Source organism: Xenopus laevis, chromosome 5L, assembly GCF_017654675.1.
Source record: "Xenopus laevis strain J_2021 chromosome 5L, Xenopus_laevis_v10.1, whole genome shotgun sequence".
Taxonomy (NCBI): domain Eukaryota; kingdom Metazoa; phylum Chordata; class Amphibia; order Anura; family Pipidae; genus Xenopus; species Xenopus laevis.
The window spans coordinates 1,302,124-1,322,389 of NC_054379.1; the positions used below are offsets into that span (position 1 = coordinate 1,302,124).

A 20,266-nucleotide genomic window follows, 5' to 3' on the forward strand; every position below is an offset into this window, starting at 1 on the left:
CAGTTTATATATAGACGTAAAAGGTTGAATTTGATGGATGTGTCTTTTTTTAAAACTAAGTTACTATGAAGCAGGATGTAGATATTGTGTGTGTGGTCATTAAGGGGTTAATCTGTTGATGATAGCATTTGAAAGGGTTGGTAAAATCAAATTGTCCCTTATATATTCAGTTGTTTCTGAATTCAGCAGAAAATGTTTCCTCCTAATGGAATTCCTACAGTTGGCCAAAATAATCTTGCCCCCCCCCACTTTGTAAACCACAAAGAGTCTCGTTTAATTCATTGGTTTTGTAAACGATGGTAATGAAATGAATAGAATGAAATAACAAAACATTTCTGTCGTGTCGCTACAATATTAAGGAAAAAAACACATTTCATTCTAGAACTAGAACTTCAATTAGATTGGGAGACACATGAAACCCTTTCATTTTTGTTGTAGATAACTGACCCTTAAACGTTGGCAAATTGTTTTAAAATAAAATGATCCAAACCACATGTACCAAAAGGAATAGATGATTGTAATGTCAGAAAGATCTGTGATTCTCTCGTATTTCCCAGGAAGAAGATTCTGGAATGATGGCTCGGTATAGGCCTCATTATTTTGAAAGAGTAAGACAGAGCATATTTATATATAATACGCTGGTCATTAAGATAATAGCTCTAGAGAAAGTGATGCAGAGAACAGGATAATATCATCCTCAGAATTTAACAGTTGCAGGTAAAAAGTCTGTAACATGGCTGCTTGTTAAATGTCCTTTGACATCTATTTCATCTATTTTTAGCAGCTTGGCTGAAGATAAAAAGATTCCAAAAATGAGTGAAAAATACAGGGATCATTTAGTGATGGTTCCACAGGTTGCAAAGTGCATAAAACAGGTGCAAGATGCATTTTTATATTGCACCCTGCCCCCGCCATCAGCACCAATGGGCAGAAGCCTTGCAAGGACATGAGCTTCCCCCATGAATAAAGATCTGCCTACATTGGTCAAAGCTGTATTCATGAGAAGTAGGTGTAGATAGGCACAAAGCCCACCTTTTGAACTGCCCTAACTTGTATTATTCAGACATGCAATTAGGGTGCACTCGCAAGGACAGGCTGCAAAGGGGCCATGTACTCTAGAGCCCACCAGCACTGAGCTCTCCACCTCTTGGTGGATTGTTAATCTGGGGCAAAATGTAGAGCGCAGCAAGACCCCAGATGCAAAGAATTATTGAATGAGCATGAGTGCATTATTTTTCACTTTTTAGTGCTCCAGTTCTTCCACTCAGGGTCATCATAAATTACCCCATAGCTCTTTGTGCCAAGATGCTACAGAAAAAGCTTCCTACATAAAATAGTCATCCATTCTTCCCCTAAGCACAGATGTGTCCCCCAAATGTTTTTTATGGCATCCAGCCTGCTCAATGGCTCCACAAAGGTCTTTCTTTTTCTTTGAATAACTAGCCCATCACATTATAATGTTGAACAACAGTTCTTTGGATCAAAACCAACCTCTCAATAATCCCTATTTTGAGGTGGACAATCAATGGATGGGGGTTGCAAACGTGAGTGGAGGTTGGGTAAATGATCCGTGTGCAGTTGGCACTCATAGTTTGGAGCTGAGGTTTATGTTGGCAATAGATGTTTCTGTTCTTAAGTATTTACTACCTCTTTTCCTCAAACAAAATTGGGTTCCATTTATTGTTCTCTGATAATTTCCCTTCAGTGTTGGACTCCTTTCCAAAATTTGCAAGAGGAAAAGAGATGTTTATAGAGACAACATCCCATTTAGACATAAACAATAAAGGTTAAAAACGTCCAACACAAGTAAAAAGGAAATTAATTGAAAACAATGACGAAAAGCAAGAGAAGAAAGGCCACTTTTCATAATTATTGAAGCTACTTACGCTTTTTGAAGAAATGCATCTCTGGACATGTTCTGCGCCAGCAAATTGGTCGCCAGACTGAATACCTGATCTGTCCATTCCTAAGTAGATATAAAATAAACAGACTTTTAGCTGAAGAGCTGAGCACACAACATGTTTCCTTTGATAGATCCCTGCAGCCAAGCAAATATTTTCTAGGTTTTATGGCAGGGGGAAACACAGATGTAAATTCTATCACCAAAGGCAATTCTCCCCTTGCATTGACAGTTGTTGTTTATCTATGGGAAGGGTTTCCACGTGTTCAAATGTGAAACATGGTACAGTGATACCGAAAACTTTGGCCTGATTCCTGGAGCACTTTCATTTAAACTAACACTAACAGAGACATTAGACAGGCTGATACAGGAGAAACAAGCTGTTGTCACTGCCAGACATATGGAATCATTGCTTAACAGAACGTTGTACAGCGTCTATGACATCTCATATGTTGTATCTCAGGAGGCCTCTTAATACCGAACACTTATGTTGTATTCTCCATTGGCTATTGCTTCTTCCAGACTAAAAACCTCTCCCCTGGAAGTAAAGCATTTAAAGCTAAATCACTTCCACCAATTCCCTGTTATTGCCCCAACAAGCAAATGGTGGAAGTAAACTCGCTTTCACTATTGATATCAATCATTTAATTCCTTTGCAAGTAGTAGAAGGTGGAGAAACAAGAATAAAACATTGGTCAGTCACAGTTTGGCCATTGCTTTAACCACCTGTGGAGATCTGGAGATACAGGTAAAACGTTGGCTCATAACTCATAAAAAACAGTTCAATGTGGTTTCCTTATTATGAACAAAAGATACTTACTGCTGATTGGTTGATATAAATACTAAAACTGAAACACCTGGTGCACCTCTTAAACTCTTAATACAACCCCCCGTCTCCTACATAGGCAACAAGTCAAACCAATCTCATCTGATTTTTTGCTCCATCTGTATCTTATACCATGTCCCACAGGTGACAGTATATCTTGCATACTACATACATACATATATATATAGAGACCCAGACCAGGAGATTAATAACAGAATGAGCAGGCACCCTAGATGAGACTAAAGAAGATAATTATGTAGGAACAGCTCCATATTTGATATATGGAATTATATACCTTAGACTGGGGGTTCAACAACCTTTTTACCTGTGAGCCACATTCAAATTTAAATAAAAGTTGGAGTGCAACATAATGGTGTAAAAAGTTCCTGGGTCTGTCAAATATGGGCTCTACTTGGCTACTGGTAGCTCCAATGAGGACAAAAAGCCAACAGGAGGCTCTACTTGGCACTACGCATGGTTTTTATGCACCTAAAGTTTGTATTCAAGCCAGGAATTCAAAAATCAGCATCTGCTTTGAGGCCACTGGGAGCAACATCTAATGGGTTGGTGAGTAACATGTTACTGGTGAGCTACTGGTTGGGGATCACTGCCTTATACAGTAAAATGTAAAAGTAAAGTAAAAGTAAAATCTATATCAGATATTAGTAAGTATGCTTTGCAACCTTCAGAAGTATACATATAAAACAAATGCCGCCTACTAAACTGAATTATATCACTTGATACTGTGGGTTAGTGTAGAACAGATGTTCCTGGTATATGGTGGCATAGAAAATACCATCCTGTATACTGCCTATACATACTACATATATATATTTATAACTCATGTCCAATATATGGTCTTCCACATGTCCCAACCAACAGCCCAAACCTGAGGGGGAGAAAGGATTTTGTACTTCTATCACGGCATCTCTGTGCCTTTAAAAGCACTTGGTTGTTGATGAAATGCTCCGGCCTGAATTAGCAATTGAGATTGTTGTGGGTGACTTGTTTTCAATGGAAGGGAAGGACATTTTGAGAACATGATGTTTATTTGGCCGGATTGTTTGGCCGGTCTCTTTCAGATGCTTTGACAAACAGGGAAGTCATTGAATGTGATGCTCGGCTGAAAGATCTATTAGACTGGTTGCCAAGCACTTGCACATGCACCCAGTTAATCTGGAGAGAAAGAATAAGTCCACCTTAATTATCCCCCATCACGTCGCTCTCCCACTTTCACATGGAACATTTCTGACAATGTTGATTAGGCCTTCTCTCTCCTCTAGAATAAAATGCAATTCCAAGAAAGCCTTTTAATAATGAGAAACCCACAAATGATGTCTCTGTTCTCCTCTAACTGGATCTGTAATTCAAATGTATGTCTTTCTCAATAAGGGCCTTGGTACAGACTCCAGGCAGCTCTAATAAGTGCAGTCAAGAGCCAACGACAAGAAGAATGTATTGAAAAAAGGCTTCCATTTGTCTTCTGTGCATTCAACAAGGCATCAATCTTACCCCCCACCCGCTTGTCCCCCCCAAAAAAGCTTCCGAAAATAATTCCCATTTGCACTTGGACAATTTAGCAAGGAAACAGCAAACATTTACTATCACAAATAGCTGCAACTCAAACTGACTAAACAGGAGTAATGAATTGAATAACCAGCTGGAAACTTGGCACTGCCAATATATCTCCATTAAACATTACTTTCATAAATGGAGGTTATTTAGAAAAACTTTTCGAGTCAGTGACTTTACTTGTTTCCAAAATATGTTACAATATTATATAAATGATACATTTCCTATGAATTTTATTTGCTCCCAACTGAACACTTCACTCTCTTTTTCCACTAGGACCAAACACTTATGGGGTAACAAGATAAAAAGCATTAAGTCTTCATCGCGGTCTAGTATCCCATAGCAACCACTCAGCAGGTATCATTATAAAGGCAAACATTTCATTGGCAACTATGAGGGTAAGGACACACTAGGCGTTTCAGGGAGATTTAGTCGCCTGGCGACTAATCGCCTCGTCTTTGCGGCGAACAATCTCCCCGAATGCCTTCACTCTTGCGCTGGCTAAAATGAAAAATCGCCAGCGCTAAGCACATGCGGCGATTCATTTTCCGAAGTCTTCTGAAGTTTCCTCGTGAGGCAATTTTGGAAAACGAATCGTCGTTGATTTTTCATTTTAGCCAGCGACTAAATCTCCCCGAAACGCCCAGTGTGACCTTACCCTGAGCTATTAGATCTGGTGAAAGTTATATGACTTTTATTACCCTATAAATATCGCCTAACTATTTCTCTAAATCAACACCCTTGTCAACCTAAGTTTCATTTCTTCATGTCCTTGATCCATACAAAGCCCTCACAGTTTCCACTAAGCCACAAACTTTGACCCACCAACCTGCCCAGATCCAAAATCTTTGGCAAAATGTAACGACATAAACCCAAGCCTTGGACTTGCCCAAATGATCAGTTACATTGGGTCAGTCTCACTGCTCTCAAGAACAACTTCAGACAACCCTACACAACAGTCAACAAAAGCTCCAATACTGTGACACTGAAGCCAACAAAATATTTGTTTTGGAAAAAGACAAGTTATATCTAATCCCAACATAAAATGCATAACCCCCAAATCCACTTAGTGTATATATCATTTGTATTCATGTAAGGAGGACATGCAGTACATTGTGAGTTGTTATATGCTTCTTTTCTTGGAAACATTGGGGCAAAGTGACTAACACTGGTGAAAATTCGTCAGCATGGCGTCATTTCGGTACTTCGCCGATTTACTAACGGGCGCCGTTGTAACTTTGCTAGCGAAGGAGACTGATGCTGGAGCTCATTTGCACTCAATCACCAGGCGAAGTTGCGCTCCGGCGAAGGGATCTAACTGCGCAAATTCACTAAAATGCGGATTTTACTGAACGTTACCTCTTGCGCCAGACTTGCCTTCGCCACCTCAGACCAGGCGAAGTGCAATAGAGTAGATAGGGCTTCCTCAAAAGTCCCAAAAAACGCTGGCGTCTTTTCTTTTTTTTAGGGTGATAAGCTGCAAAAGAGCATAAAAGTTTTTTGGGGTAAGCGGGTTCCCCCCTACATTTCCTAACATATGGCACCTAATCTATATACTGTGCACATGTGTAGGACAATATAACAACTCTATTTTATTTATTAAGGTTCCCTGGGCTTGTGTAGTGTAATGTATTTGCTGCAACATATACGTCCATTCAACTTGAACTTCACGCCGTATGCAAATTAGCCAACACTAGCGTAACTTCGCTTTGCTTGCCAAATTAACACTAGCACAACTTCGCCAGCGTTCGGCGCCCTGGACGCAACTTTGCATGTTAGTGAATTAGCGTTATCTTCGCCTGGCAAAGTGTTGTGCTGCCTGAGAAGCCGCCGCTGGCGAATTTTTGGCGCTTAGTAAATTTGCCCATTGACTGGTACAAAGGAACAGATTGTAAAAATGCTTTGAAACCGTCAAAATAGCCAATAGATAGCACTCTACCAATAAGGAATTGGCAATAATTGGGGAATATTAGCTGGTGAAGAGATGATGGCAGTACAGGAGAGTCACGGTAAGGTAATGAACGGGCAGTTGTAGACAAAGCAATGCAAAATAATAGCCGATCATTTGGAATGGCTCTTCCACTTAAACCAGTTTGGATCACTTCATCCCTATCTTTTGGCAAATTTGGAATATTAGATAAATGAAACGAGTGCTTCTTAAAATGATTGTGAGAAAGTGTATGTGTAGTGTATGTGTATCACAGTGATCTCCTACTCACAGACAAGCACCAAATGTGACTGAGAAAGGTACAACGAGCTCTAAACACTCTACTATAGACTTACTGACATGTACCACCCATTATGAATATACAAGAAGAATATTCTGAGAATAATGTTTAGTACATTCTGTGCAATGTGTCCTTTCTGAACTTGAAATTCCTCTAACAATTCCCCTCGGAACAAAGAACTGAGCGCAAGGTTTCCCGGTAGCTCGTGCCGATAGTATCATCATCATCATCATCATCATCATCATCTTCAGATTATTCTTTTATGATGTTAATGGTTTAAAGTGCTGCTCAGTATAAGAAGTAAAGTTATTTTCCAGTTCCTGGTCCATTACAGCTAATTGTTCGTTAAAGTGCTGAATGTGATGTATTAGGCGCAAGTAATTGTACAAAGCTCAAGTCACAATGTTCATGTTTCATTCTTTCAACAAAAGACAATTATTTTGCTATTTCAGCTTTTATCATAAAATTGTATTATGAGGCTTTTTCCTTGGTCACAGAAAGTGGGTCCCAGTCTTGTAATGAGGGGTCTTTGTGGCTGGTGAACTGGAATGGGTGGGACACTGGGTTCATGAATCTGCAGCTCAAAGTGAAATGAAATCACTGATGTGCAATTATCAAACATGAATATTATGAATTATGAAACATGACTAGAATTCTCCAATCACCCGCCTGCATTTCTCTGTAGTTCTCAGTGTTTTGGCCCTCCGGCCCCATGAGCAACGTTTATTCCCTGCACTGCTGACACGACTCCGTACTCTCTCCTCATGACTCCACACTGTGTGCCCTCTTTATAAACAAAACAACACAAATAGAAAATGATTTGGCGCTTAGCACAAAAGAAAGGGATTAAGTAGTGATGGGCGAATAAATCCAGGTCCGAATTCGTGGCGAATTTCCTTGTTTTGCCACCAGCGAATATCACGAAATTCCTTGTAAAAATTCAAAGTTCTTTTGACATCGGTGACAATTGCGTCACCGGCAACAATTCCGATGTCATCGACAATTAATGTACACCCATTGACTTTAATGTGCCTCAAATTGTTGCTGGCGACGACTTTGATGGGCGCGAATTGACTCCAGCGTCAAAATTCGCGTTTCGTGAACTTCCCACTGTTTCACGAATTTCCAGGGAAATTCAAAATTTGTCCGGCAAAGCGAAATGGGACAAATTTGCCCATCAATATGATTAAGCACTTAAAGAACAAAAAGGAGTTGCACTCAGACAGGGACCTTTACACAAGTTGTGATCCTGCAATTTTACCTGCAGTCAGTTGTGTGTTAATCCCCATTCTGTAAAGTGCCGGGCGATCTGTGGAAATGATAATCTCTTCAGTGCAATTGAGTCTGATTTGTGACTAAATGTGTGCGCAGCCACAACCAAACTCCCATACCCAATTTTACCAAAAGCTTGATTTAATCGGATCAAGTAAAAACTTGATAAAAATCCTACGTTTCTTTCTGAGTTTTTTAGGCTTTTTCCGGAATTTTTCTGATTTTTGCATGAAAAGTCCAAAGTGGTTGGTTTTTCGGGTTAATTCCTGCGCAGACCACAGAAACTTCAAAACAATACAGGGACCTCGGTCATTGTCTTATACACAACCTCGGCAGGTCTGAGATGGCGGAAACCGGCTTCTTTGCTGCATCAGCCTTTAATAAATCTCGGGGAAAAAAACCCCCAAAATTTTGACTTTTACCCCAAAAAGCTGGACCGAAGTTAAGTAAATAATCCCATAGTGTTGTATTTAGCTGTATTGTAGTCTGTCCCTACTCCCCGTCTACTTGCATGTGTGTTTCTGTGTGTGGAGGCACCGGCAACATTACTATAGAGTAAGTATAGAGTAAGTATAGAGAAACTATAGAGTAAGTATAGAGTAAGTATAGAGTAAGTATAGAGTAAGTTTAGAGTAAGTATAGAGTAAGTATAGAGAAACTATAGAGTAAGTATAGAGTAAGTATAGGGTAACTATAGAGCAAGTATAGAGCAAGTATAGAGTAAGTATAGAGTAACTATAGAGTAACTATAGAGTAACTATAGAGGAAACTGACTCCATGGTCTGGGCCCCTCCATAATGACACCACTGCTAAGCACCAGACCTAACTGCTCCACCAGTCTGTGGAAGTGACATCACACGCACAACCGCCTGTGATGTCACTTCTGCTAAGTGTGACATCACTGAAAATGACATTTTGCTGAGTGCCCTTGTGGATGTGAATGACCCATAAGGACAATGAAACCTTGTGCTTCTGGGAAAGCTTTTTGGGAGCAGAGAAAGGTAAAGATACAGCCACAAGATTAAAGACTATGCTCTATGAATGCAAAACTACATTTTACTTTTTTACTTTTTTTTAAATAGAATCTTTCTGTTGTCCCTTTATTGGATTTTCATTTCATTTTGAATTTTTGCTCTTGGAACTTGTCTTTTCTTCTTTTTTCTTCTTCTATTTCCCAGTGTCTCCTCGTCTCTCCCCAGTATCAGTTTCTGGTTTGTCTCTGCCCCGTGTTCTTTCTTCTCCTTCTCATTTCACTTTTGGACTTTGCTGCTCAAACACGGGATTCATAGTTTTCTGCTTATAAAGTCGTTGATGTATCTGGTCTGACCTTTGTACATCTGACATAAATGACAGTTTAATGGATGTCTCCGGCAGCTTCTTCTGACCCAGCATTTCATTATTCACATAAAGAACCAGCCCATGGGGCAAATGATCACTAGCCAGGACTGCATTAAATGCGGTGCATCTGCGTGTAACCCTTTAACTGCTGCAGAGGATAAGATCCGTGGAGCTGGTTATAAATTCATTTAATTATTTGGGGGAACAGATTACTGGATTCTTTTTACCACTTCTATTTAAATACATTTTAAACTACCCTTTTGCTCTATATCTTATTAAAAGCATCTTTGTTTATAACACAAATGATCCCTAAACCTTCCCCCTGATATCACTACATTGGCATCTGCTGTTCTGTCTCAGCGACGTCTGCAGTAACGATTGGAAATGTCATAAAAGTCCCACAATCGCCCTCTGGAAACACAATTCAGCCTCTTTATTGGCCCCTCATCAGGAGGATTTGCTATAATAGAGAACAGGCTCAATACATTTCCATGAAATACATTTCTACTATTGCCTTAAAATGTGACAATAACAATTATCAACACAAAACGGATTAATTGCGCCGCACGAGCACATACTGATACCCAAAAGCCTTTGCTTCCTTTTCAAACATATTTATTTATCTGTTAATCTGTCACCAAGGGGAACATTCAAGCAAATGTCGCTCAGGATAAATGTGTAATGAATAAATTAAATGGCAGTTTATGGGAAGGTAAAAAACAAATAACCACTCTGACACCTTGGGGCCCATTTACTAAGGGTTGAATTGCATTTTCGATGAAAAAACTTTGAATTTTGAAGTAATTTTGGGGTACTTCGACCATCGAATAGGCCAAATTCGACTTTGACTTGAATTGAAAATATTTCACAAATTTGACTATTCCAAAATCAAAGTACTGTCTCTTTAAAAAAACTTTGACTTCCACACTTCGCCACCTTAAACCTGCCGAATTGCTGTGTTAGCCTATGGGGACCTCCTAGAACCTATAGCCAGTATTTCTCAAGTTTTGAGAAGTCAAAGTATTTTTTTTTAAAATCGTACGATCGTAAAATTAAATGGTATGATTCGAAGTATGATCTTTAAAATCCTTCGAATCTCGGACTACCCTATTCGATGGTCGAATTTCGAAGTTTTTTTCACTTTGAAATTCAACCCTTGATAAATCTGCCCCCTTGTGTTTATAACACTTATAGGATATACAATATCTCAGCTGGTTTAGTCGACTTCATCATTCTTTATCAACTATTACAACATAAGAGTAGTGATGGGCGAATTTATTCGCCAGGTGCAAATTCATGGCGAATTCCCTCGATTCGCCGCCGGTGAATAAATTAGTGAAACCGGCGTGAAAATTTGGCAGCAAAAATTCGCCGGCGTCAAAAAAAACATGCCGGCGAAATTCATGAAATGGCGAAAAATTCACGGAATGGACACTGGCGTCAAAAACGGAGGCCGGCATCAGAAACGAGATGCCGGCGCTGTTGCGTGGATTTTTAACCGTTTCGTGAATTTCACTGGAATTTTTTGTGTTACTTGTGTTTATTTCAAATAATGACCATCCAACAAATGTATCTAAAGACATGACTTTGCACTTTGTTTTGTGCCCTGTCACAGTAATGAGCCTGAAACACTTCATTCCATACACACTGACTGGGATCTAATGACATTGCAAAATGTTGAACGTAAAGGGGTTATTCTCCTTTAAATTAACTGTTAGTAGGATATAGAGAGGGATATTCTGAGACAATTTGTAATTGGTTTTCTTTTTTTATTATTTGTGGTTTTTGACTTATTTAGCTTTTTATTCAGCAGCTCTCCAGTTTGCAATTTCAGCCATCTGGTAACTAGGGTCTGAATTCCCCTGACAACCATGCATTGATTTGAATAAGAGACTGGAATATGAATAGGAGAGGCCTGAATAGAAAGATGATGAATAAAAAGTAGCGATAACCCCAATAACAGTGACCCCCGTTTAAAAGCTGGAAAGAGTCAGAAAAAGACAAATGATTAGAAATCTATAAATAATGAAGGCCATTTGAAAAGTTGCTTATAATTGGCTACTCTATAACATACTAAGGGTTTTTTTTTTACAAAAATTGGAATTAATCTCGTATTCTATTAAAAAAAACACAACCAAACTCCCATGCCTGATTTTAGCTTATTTGTTAATAAAAAAAATCCCTAAATTTAATTGGATCCCCAAAAAACTCAATAACATCGAGCGAAAACCTGAATTGCCAAAATTTTTCAGCCCTTTTCCCAAATTTCCATACGTTTTGAGCTTTTCTCCCAAATTGTTTTTGCACGAAAACCCTGGAAAAGTTGGATTTTCAATTTGGAATAGGTGCCTCCCCCATTGACTTATACAGGACCTCAACAGGTCTGAGATGGCGGATTTTCGCATTCAGGCTTTTTGCAGCACCGAAGATAAAATAAATCTAGTTTTCTAGTGAAAAAAACTCGAATTTTTCGAGATTTTAACATTTGGATTTTAATAAATTACCCCCTACGAGTTAACTTAAAGTGAACCACCCCTTTCACCTCTTTAACGTACTTGGAGCTGCTGTAAAATAAGTAATGAAGTGAGGAGAGTTTATTGAGACGGACTGCTGACGTTCCCACCAATACACAAATAGGAGGAGAGCGAGGCCAATGGAGCCCAAATGGCTGATCACTTGAACTTGAGCAAAATCCATCAACATCAGTTTTCTGACCCTTCTTAAAAACTCTCTTTTTAGCAGTGGACTCTACACACTGACCTCAACCCACTGGGACCCCAATCTTCTCTTTACAACAATGTGCAGATATCGGCTTCCCTAACCAAGGGTATTAATATGAAGTCAGTCCCCCCGAAAAGTCTGCCCTTATAGCAGCAAAAGGAAGACCAACTTTGTATGAATCCCCTGGGCTTGTGATTGAGATGTTGGGTGGGTCGGTGTCTGGATATTTGTTAGAGTTTAAAATGTAATTACAGATGTTACTGTAAAGTCGATCTTTCTTAATGCTCGACTGCTCTTGTTGCACCTCGTTATTATGGGGGAAGAAATGTAACATATAAGATAGAAAGACTGGTTTTCCATTTTATTGCTCATTATTGTCATTGATTTCTGGGCTTTGTGTATCACAGTTATGGTTACATTTCAGTGTGAATAGAAACTTTATTAAAATGAAGCCACTGAGTAGGAGACCTAAAGGATAAGAAAACCTTATAAGAATGAATGTAAAGGGCACTTTTGCAGTTTCCAATTTAAAGCCATCAAGCTGTTAGTTAACTGCTAATAGAATGAATTTATTATTAACAAAGAGATGGGGGAGATTTACATTCAGAAGGAAAACAGAGAACAGTTCTGGTGTTGTTCTGCTCAGGAAAGAGATGAGAAGCTTCACAAGGCTTTTACCATGACGTTCATGAGTAGAACAACTTCAGAACACTTTGTTTCCTTCTGAACGTTTCTCTCTCTCTGACCAAACAGTCAAAGGAACTGACCAGAGGGTGTTAATATAAAATTCATTCTATTAGCAGTTGCCCAGGGTTCTCCAGTTTCATGGGGCACCTTATTCACAATTCAGCAGTAAAGCTGCATCTAGTACAAATATAAGACTAAAACCCAAAGTACATTATATTATTATGTCACAGAATGCTGACGCTATGGGAATTTATAAGGTTAGCAAATCATCTTGCTCCAAACTGAAGTTTAGGGAAATCCAAATAGAGATATAAATTCATAGACACACCGGGGTCCTTCAGACCCATGGCCAAGTCTTTCATGTTACAGAATAACAAATCCTACATTGACAACAAAACAACTATTATTGTATTGAACGAAATACTGTGAACTTATCAATATATGTTTTATTGTTTTTAGGAATAAGTGGCCAGGCATCATACACAATGTTTTATTGTACCTTGGCAATTTCTTCCTGAAATGCCACCAAGTTCAGATATGAGATGTTCACCAAATCTGGTCCATAGACGATTGTAAACATGCGATACTCCAGCCGGCCTCCAAAGTTCCCCACCTCTAACTGTTCACGTAATTTGGGATCCTAAAGGAAACAAGAAAGTAAAGACATTATTACTAAAATATTACTCTTAAACAATAATATCTATGTATTTATTTAATGAATTGCCCAAATGACAGCTGTCTCAAGACATAAAGGGGCCAATTCACAAAAGTGGATATACAGTAGCCCATTTCTGGAGTAAAAGTGGTGGCAAACTGGTTTAAAATACTTTCACCATATTCACAAAAAGAAATCCACCAAAATTCCAAAAATCCACCAAAATTCTTTCACTTTTCATGTTTTAGTGAAAGAAAAACAGTTTCCAGACACTTTTATAAATATGTCATAAACAACATAAAAATGGCGCAATAACGACATTTTAGACAACATTTTCTCCCAACATTTTAAAAATGGAGTAAAGCTCAGTATAATTCTTCCCCATGTGGCACATCAATTCTAATCTAATCTGCTTTGGTTCAGCCAATCTTCACTTCACTCTCTTGTAGGTGCCTCATCAGAGAATTATTCTCATATTAATAGGGATCAGTATTTTATAGTCAGGGCACAAGTTTGTGTCTAACCCTATAGGTGTAAAAGCCTCATTAACAAAACAAGTAAAACACTGATTAAACAAAAAAAATGTATTTTATACAATTTGATACGTAAAAAGTTTTGAACTCACACTTGTGTTATTTTACTTGTTTTATCTTAATAATTGAGGCAATATTAGCAATTTGAGTGAATATATTATCTAAAGGAAAAGTAAAGCCTCACAGCCTTTTTTATAGCTATAGCAACAATTAGACACTTGACCTGAGATAATAAAACATATTTCTCATACAAATCCCAATATTATACAAAATAGCATTTCTTGTATTTAGACCCTTATATCTTGTTACACAAGTGGAATTACACAAACATGTCGGCAGATTTAGAAAGCCCAGATTATCCTGAAAAAAATGATGTATAATTTTCCAAGGTAAAATAACCCCCTCCCCCCCAATTTGGCAATTTGATTGCTGACTGACAGGTAAGAGCTAAAGCCACATTCTGAAAAAAACGTCGTTCGGACAAAAACTGTCTGTTTTAAATTCATTCAGAAAAGGGGAGGGGTTTGTGAATTTATTGGGAAATCTGACATTTTTATTTCCACTTTTATTTTGTCTCAAAAACAAGTTTTTATCCATCGGTGGCTTTGCACTTGAGACATATCATCATGTTCACATAAAGGGGCAGATTTAGTAAAGGGTGAAGTGGCCGTCGTTATTCACCAGAAATCCAATCCGCAGGGACATCGCCAATTCACTAACAGGTGTAGACGACAATACGCGAGTGAACGAGACCATCGCTAGCGTTTATTTGCACTCTATCGCCAGGCGACTTTTTGCTCTGGCGAATGGTCGTTGCTCCGCAAATTCACTAAAGTGCGGATTTTACTGAACGTTACCTCTTTCTCCAGAGTTGACTTCACCACCTCAGACCAGGAGAAGTGCTGAAATGAAGCTCCACCCTCCTCAATCTTATGTCACTTACATCATATCCTGTCTGCCAAAAATGCACTAAAGCTGAAAAAAAACTGGCGGGATTGCGTGCAAAAGTCCTGACAAACTTTTTTGGGTTAACATTTTTTTCCCCAGACATTTGAGGGCCATTGAACATTCATTTTACAGTGGGCTCATGTCTAGGACATAATATGATCTCTTTTGTCTTTATTAAGGTTCCCTGGACATTTGTAATAAAAAGTGGCCACTTCAATCATTTGCACCAACATCTCGAATAAAGACGTCCGTACGACTTTAAAGGGGAAGTAAACCTAGTCGCGCAAACCCCACACCCCCCTCCCGTGTGTTGCCCACCCTCCCCCTGGCCTACCAGTCCCGCTGGGCAAATGCCCCTAACTTGTTACTTACCCTTCTGCGCAGGTCCAGTCCAGGGAGTTCACAGACGGCATCTTCTTCCACGCGATCTTCTTCCTGCTTTGACCGGCGTTTTGGCGCATGAGCAGTAGGATCATTTTGCCGGTACGGATCTACTGCGCATGTGCAAAAAGTCACGCGCAGTAGATCGTACCGGCGAAATGATCCTACTGCTCATGCGCCGTTCAAAGCAGGAAGAAGATCGGGTGGAAGAAGATGTCGTCTGTGAACTCCCTGGACTGGACCTGCGCAGAAGGGTAAGTAACAAGTTAGGGGCATTTGCCCAGCGGGACGGGTAGGCCAGGGGGGAGGAGGGAGGGTGGGCAACAAACGGGAGGGGGGGTGGGGGTTTGCACGACTAGGTTTCCTTCCCCTTTAATGTGCCCGCCCTATTTAAATTGACCTAAGTGTAAGATCACTAGTGACTTTTCGCTAGACATACAGTAATTAAATGCTTGTGAATCTTCACTATGAAATGCTTGCACTAAAGAAAAGAGCGAAAAGTCGCCAGCATTCCGTGCCCAGGACAAAACTTGGCATTTTAGTGAATTAGCGTATTTAGTAATGAATTTGCACCTGCCGATGTGGTGCAAAGTGTACGAAGCGGTCGCTGGCGACAATTTGCCCTTTCGTAAATCTGCCCTAAAGTCTTGCACTCTCCTCTCTATCAACACTATTTATTGTGCTCTAGGTCAGTCTATATATTTATATTCATAGAGTAAAGACAGAAATACACTTTATATGAAGATCTCATAACAACGGATCAATATTGACCTTCGGAGGCGCTGGGGAAAGAAATCCAGCAGCATTTTTAGAACATTGGACTCAATATTAATTCTCACGCTGTTTCCAAACATGAAATGATGAAACATATAAATCAAAAGCCGCAGTTATTAATTGCTAGCGACTAAACACAAAGCAAGAGGTCCCCAGAGGATAAGATTTGAAATACTCTATTGGATTTTTAACAGCAATTTTTACTGTAGTTTATTTTCTGAAAGGGTCTGGATAAGGTTATTGATTTCTGTGCAGTTCAGATGATCCACTTTGAGTTGGTTTCTAATGGTACTGTATGTGCTGAACTATACAGAGATGCTCTTCACATCACATGACTAACAAATTGAGGGAAGATAAAAGGTATTATTGGACATATTGATGAAATGAGAATTTCAGTTCTTATTGTTTCACAATCTACGTGGCTCTCCCCATGTTTATATATCAGTCATATTAATTGTATAGTACAAACATATTACATATAGTAGAGGCATGGGATAATTCATTACTCATATAGTAGCCTTATATATATCCCTATAATTAGCATTGTATCTATCCTCTCATGTGGTTTGGGCTATTCTACACAGGACTGACACTACGGGGCATATTTATCAAGGGTCGAATTTCGAATTGAAAAAACGTCGAAATTTGAATTCAAAAAGACCAACCAAGTCGAAGCTTTTTTAGTCGAATAGGTCCATTTTCGATGGAATAGGTCCGTATTCGGCTGAATTAGAATCGTACGAATTGAAGGAATATCGCATTTGATTCAAAGATTTTCCCCCAAAAAAACTTTGATTTTTCAAAGTCCACCAATTGACTCCAAATAGGTGCTAGTAGTTTTAGATGGCGAATGGTCGAAGTCAAATTTTTAAAGAGACAGTACAATTTTCGATATTCACATTTTCAAATTTTTTTCAAATTCTAATTGAATTTGGACTATTACGTAGTCGAAGTACACAAAAAATAGCTTGAAATTAGATTTTTTTTTCATTCCAATTTCTTTTTCATTTGAAAATTCACCTCGACCTTTGATAAATCTGCCCCTACATTTGTCTGTGTTCTCTGGAAGAAGTATAGATACAAACTGGCACAGCATTTAACGTGCCCTGGGCTATTATACATGACACTACATTTATCCTACCACATGTTCTGGGGTATTAACAGTAGAATTTGCCCTGGGACAGTATAAACGATTAGTGATGGGCGAAGGGCAGGCGAGAATTTGTGGTGAATTTCCGCCTTTCGGCAGCGGCGAATAAACTTTCAAAACCAATTGTGAAAATCTGCTGGCGTCAAAAAATTTTGAACGCATGTCGGAAAAGTCACTTCGTCAAAACCGTTGCATGTCAACATTATTCGGACGCCCATTGACTTGAACGCGGAGTCAAAATTGACACGAGCGTCAGAATTGACACGGGCGTCAAAATTCGCATTTCATAAATTTTTCATAAATTTGTTTTGCCAATTTCCCGCTAAATTCACACATTTTTTGGCGAAGCATAACGGGAAAAATTTGCCCATAAACGATTTCTGTATAAAGAATGTGTTTGATTAGCCTCCCTGAACACACTTAGTAACCTCGAAATTCGAAGTAATTTTTTGGATACGACCATTGAATAGGATATTACGACTTCAAATTTACTTTGACTTCGATTCGAAGTAAAAATCATTCGAATATTCGACCATTCGATAATCGAAGTACTGTCTCTTTAAAAAAACTTTGACTTCAATACTTTGCCAAGTTAAACCTACTGAAGTGCTATGTTAGCCTATGGGGACCTTCTACAACCATTTTCTAAGTCTTTACACATTGAATAAAAATCCCTCGATCGATCGCTGAAATCCTTCGAATCTCTCAATCACAGGATTGCCAAATTTGTTGAAAAAACTTCAAATTCGATATTCGAATTCGAAGTTTTTTAATTCGATGGTCGAATTTCGTCGTTTTTTTGTACTTCGAAATTCGACCCTTAGTAAATCTGCCCCTAACACTTTGCACTGCCCAAGTTTCATCAGGGGAGATTTTAGCACAATGAAGGATTTACATTTACTGCACTTGAGCTTTCCCTTATTATATCAGTAATATTATCAGAGGACGCCAGCAAGTAGAGAGCGCCTTACTTGCAAAAAAACGAACCTTCCCTGAGGAATATCACTATGATGTGATGGAAACTTTGGATTTTCTTTTGCTTGTCTATTAATATCAGTGGGGCTCATTTATAAACACTGGCCAAATTTGCTCCTGGGCAGTAACCCATGACAACCAATCAAACGATCGCTTTCAGTGTTCAACCTGCAGCTGACTGAAAAAAGCTAATCACTGATTGGTTGCTATGGGTTACTGCCCTGGTGCAAATTTGCCCAGTGTTGATAAATGAGCCCCAGTGACTCTAACTGAGCCTGTTGAGTGTGGTATTTTTTTTGTTATATTGTACACATTTTACCTGCACCCAGGCATGCTGTGATATAATTAATCCTTATTGGAAGCAAAACCAGCCTATTGGGGTTATTTAATGTTTAAATTAATTTCTAGTAGATATAAGGGATAAAGATCTAAATTATGGAAAGATCCGTTATCTGGAAAACCCCTGGTCCCAAGAATTCTGTATAACAGGTCCCATACCTGTACAGCATGAGCTCTATCAAATTGTTCATATAGAATATTGCATTCTTATATTATCCAAAGCTTTTCATTAGGGGCAATTCCCTATGTTCCATCCAACTCTCCATTTAAAAAGAAGATCAAATATAGATTTACCTGCCACATACCACAAAGCAACGAAAAACGACAGAATCAGTCCAAAGACCGCCAGAAGTATTTTCCTGAGAAATCAATATATATATATAATACACAAAAGCCATGAATATCTTGTAAATTATATCCTTATAAACAGTGAGTTCTGATGTCATCAGTTATAAAAGGTGAGTTGTGATGTCATTTCTGTCATATGACTCACTGAAACTTGTGTATTATAATAAATAAAGTACCCCCAGTTGTAAAATATGAGGATATTAGAAGTTACCTCGGAGTTCTATGACCTGTATAAAAACACTCGGCCTTCGGCCTCGTACTTTTATATGGTCATGAAACTCCTCGGTAACTTATAATATCCTTATATTTTACAAGAGGGGGTACTTTATTCACTATATATACACACGGGAGCTTAGATAAACAAGACAAGGAGCTGTAAGGCTTGTGGGTAATCTCTTTCCATGGAATGAAACAGACTATGGCAGCAAATCAAGAGCAAAAAATAGTAAGATAAAAGGATTCGGTATATTTCTCACTAATGAAAAAAAGTTAAGCAGAGATCAAGGCTTGGGAAACTCTGTCCACTGTTTCATTTTCATTGTTTTATTTGCAAACTGTGATTTGACGATAGAGTAATGATTTATATCACTAAAGCAAATATTTCCACACACACAGATTTACAATTTCCCAACTGAACTTATTCTTGTGTATCAGTTTAGGGCAGAGATGAGTGTATTCTTGGGCTCCTTGACATCTGTGCCCAGGTACTAGAAGCCAATTTTTTAGCAGCCAGAGCTCATATACCATAATACATTGACATCATGGATCACTGACACATCCTTAACAACGCTGCAGTCAGTAAGGTTTGGGTCTTGTGTTGCCTTGACCTTGAAACATGATTGTCAGTTGGCTGCCACAATATTTAGCAGGGAAGATTATGACCTGAGAGCCTGGTGGATAGGAATCAATAGATGCTGCTCTCCCTACATGCCCTTTCTTCTACACCTTCAGCTCATCCTTTCTTCTACACATTCTGCTCATCATTTCTCCTACACCTTCAACTCATCATTTCTTCTACACCTTCAGCTCATCCTTTGTTCTATGTCTTCTGCTCATCCTTTCTTCTACACCTTCAACTCATCATTTCTTCTACACCTTCAGCTCATCCTTTGTTCTGTGTCTTCTGCTCATCATTTCTTTTACACCTTCAACTCATCATTTCTTCTACACCTTCAGCTCATCCTTTGTTCTATGTCTTCTGCTCATCCTTTCTTCTACACCTTCAGCTCATCCTTTCTTCTACACCTTCAGCTCATCCTTTGTTCTATGCCTTCAGCTCATCATTTCTTTTACACCTTCAACTCATCATTTCTTCTACACCTTCAGCTCATCCTTTGTTCTGTGTCTTCTGCTCATCATTTCTTTTACACCTTCAACTCATCATTTCTTCTACACCTTCAGCTCATCCTTTCTTCTACACCTTCAGCTCATCATTTCTTCTACACCTTCAGCTCATCCTTTCTTCTACACCTTCAGCTCATCATTTATTTTACACCTTCAGCTCATCATTTCTTCTACACCTTCAGCTCATCCTTTCTTCTACACCTTCAGCTCATGACTTCTATCTGTCTTTTTTCAGTCAAGCCCGTAAGAATTTCCTGAGACTCTTGTGCCATTCA

General features: G+C 38.9%; 1 protein-coding gene across 1 annotated transcript in view; it reads right to left on the reverse strand.

Moving 5' to 3' along the window:
* Positions 1-20,266, reverse strand: part of LOC108716400 (1-phosphatidylinositol 4,5-bisphosphate phosphodiesterase beta-1) — a 296,085-nt gene that overhangs the window by 114,891 nt on the left and 160,928 nt on the right. Inside the window, exons 4-5 of the mRNA XM_041562430.1 lie at positions 13,044-13,184; positions 1,887-1,966 (exon numbers count right to left, since the gene is read on the reverse strand). Coding sequence (XP_041418364.1) covers positions 1,887-1,966; positions 13,044-13,184 — 221 coding nt within the window. The remainder of the gene's footprint in view (positions 1-1,886; positions 1,967-13,043; positions 13,185-20,266) is intronic.